The sequence below is a fragment of the Propithecus coquereli genome, unplaced genomic scaffold (genome assembly GCF_000956105.1).
Source record: "Propithecus coquereli isolate 6110/MARCELLA unplaced genomic scaffold, Pcoq_1.0 Scaffold167, whole genome shotgun sequence".
NCBI classification, from domain to species: Eukaryota; Metazoa; Chordata; class Mammalia; order Primates; family Indriidae; genus Propithecus; species Propithecus coquereli.
The window spans coordinates 2,146,163-2,148,945 of NW_012141302.1; the positions used below are offsets into that span (position 1 = coordinate 2,146,163).

General features: G+C 34.0%; 1 protein-coding gene across 1 annotated transcript in view; it reads left to right on the top strand.

The window, feature by feature from the left end:
- Positions 1 to 332, top strand: part of PGAP1 (post-GPI attachment to proteins 1) — a 125,253-nt gene extending 124,921 nt beyond the window's left edge. Inside the window, 1 exon segment of the mRNA XM_012641638.1 lies at positions 167 to 332. Within this exon segment, the coding sequence (XP_012497092.1) occupies positions 167 to 305 (139 nt within the window). The 3' untranslated portion in view covers positions 306 to 332.
- Positions 333 to 2,783: the final 2,451 nt, after the last annotated feature.

Below are 2,783 nucleotides of genomic sequence, written 5' to 3' on the forward strand. Positions count from 1 at the left end.
AAAAAAAAAAAAAAAGAATTATGGACAGGTAAATTTATTACACAAAAAATGACTTCATTCAAAATCACTTAGAACACTTATCTTTCCCAAAACTGTAAAGATTGGCATATTCCATTTTAGTTCACAGTGTAGTTTATATAATGTTTATTTCTCTGTCTCTTTACAGTAAATTGTTGAAGACTGCTTCACAGTTTCCACTTCCTCTGGCTGTTGGTGTGATTGCTTTTGGATCAACACACTTATATAGGGTTCCATGCTTTGTCTTCATTCCTCTTTTACTCCACGCGTTATGCAACTTTATGTGAGATTGGACTTACAGAATGATAAAGATGATTGATGCCTTTAAGGCCAGTAATAAGAGGGAACACAAATTCATCAACATGGACGGCAAGGTCCTTTGGAGAAGACAAGTCTATTTTTACAGTATTGAAAATAGGAAATTAGTTTTGTAATGCTTGAGGAAAGTAGTTGAAGCATGGATTTGTTTTGTGGTGTGGAATCTATGTACTAATCATTTTCAAAAAATTAGTGAAGGGATATATGGTGTCCACTGGTGTTTGAGGACTCCTGTGCATATCAATTAGTCTGCTTCATCAACCATACCAGAGATCCTCTCCTAGAGACATAGTAGATGCAGCATTGTTTGTAATTTCTCCTCAAGTATTCTGCTCGTTTCATCAAACTTTTTCCCGGAAGTGAGTTATTTTGAATTTGCTATGGTTTATATATTGAGAAATGTCTTAAAAATTGATAAAATTTACAACCATTTTGTCTCAAAAGTGAAATAGCCACTCAGAATCTTTGGTCAGTTTTTGGCAGCCGTGATGAATGGAGTAGATCTTTTGTCTTCTTACATCTATGAAAATAGAGCTTTGAATTGTAAGGAGACATGTTTTCTCAGTAACCAATGCAAGACTGATAAATGGAAACATGATTCAAACTTAAAATTTAATAAAATTTTCTTCTTTTCAAATATGAATTTTATTATGTATGTGTAGTGAATATCAGGAGACTATTAAAGAAATCAATTGTTAAATTTAAAGAAAATGCTCATAGATATTTACTTCCTGGCACTGGAACAGTTCAATTCTTCCATCTATACTATTTTATTTAATTCATTGCCCCCATGGTTGCCAAAAGTGCCTCAGGTCATGATGTATTCACTAAATTCCAGTGGTTGGAAACAACTCTAGGTTTGCACCACTTTTGTCTGCTGTGGAAAAAAAAAAAATCAACACGATAGTGTATAGTACCACATTTGATGTATGATATTATACTGTTAATAGAATAACAGTAGACACAGTTACCCCATTAATAGCATAAGTATTAATAGACCACCTGAATAAATTGGATACTTCAGCTACTAGGTTTAACAATGGAATGTTGATATGTCCAGGTGACTTCTGGGATTACTGTTTGACAAATAAAAGAGTAATCTTTCTATTTTATTTCAGATTTCACTTCACTCTTAGCTACAGAAGAGTAGGGAAAAAGTAATGGAACAAAGTAGAAGAGTATACTCTTTGTCTAAGAATAGAGTAAACTCAGGCTGGGATATACCTGGCTCAGAGTCCTTCTTTTAGATATGTATACTGTAAATACCCAAAACTTCTCAAGTAAAGTCCTTAAATCCCAGTGATTCCACGGTTGCACTTGTGAACTTGTATCCTTGTTAGTACCCAGGGATGTCCTAGAGTACCGATTTCTTTTTATCTGCCATTGCATCTGGATTCCATTACAGCCTTGCAGCTGTTACAGCCTGTAACAGTTTACTCCCATTTTACTGCCTGTAGAGCGTTACCTCACTTCTCCTCTCAGTTCTTCCTCGGGTCCTTGCTATTTCTGCATCAGTTGAAGAGGGTCTTGCTATCACCTCTGAGGGTACTAAGTTTGCTTGATTCCATGGTTGTCTTTTCCAGCTTCATGCCTATTGTTCAGTATTCATGTTTTCACTTACTGAGACCATTCAAGGGAACTGATAACCTCATAGTAGAAATGGCAGACATACCAGGCTCTTGTTTCTTTGAGATAAGTAGCAAAAGGGATAAAATACAAAACATTCATGTGTTTCAGCTGAGAGGAAAGAGACAGAATTTATTAGGTTATGCACTCATCCCATGGCATACCATCTATATATTTAAATAGGGACACATCTGCTTATGTTTGGCTATACACATACTTTTGCACATGTGGTATTATTATTTTTTGCTTCTGTTACTATAATATATCTCAAGTTACAGATTAAATATATCATTTAACTATTTCTGAATTTGAACTTAGGTCCATATACAGAAAGAACTTTAGAAAATTTATTAATTTGGATCTTCTCTTCACAGCCATAATCATTATGTGATCCAAAGTCTTCTTGTTTAGTCAGTGCTGCTCATGAATAAAATATAACAAGCTTAAATTTCTCATTTGTGAGTAGTACATTTGCTTTTTAAAGCAGCAGACTGGGCACACTAATTCTCACTAAAATATTTTCATGTGAGCATATTATCACTAAGTCCTAAAGTCTTATTTTGCTAACAAAATACTTCATTTTAAGGACTATAAAAGGATTCTAATTAAACATTTTATAAACAATAATAGGTTGGACCTTTAGCCATTATATACATATATATACAGACAGATATATGTACACTTACATTTTGATGGGATCAAGTCCTGATTTAAGTCAGATAGTTACCAGAGGTGAGAAAGTAGGCTCTGTCTAAAGATTAGTAAAACTGATGTTTCTATCACTTGAGAAAAGGAAAGTCCTTTGCCTTTAAAGCACACAC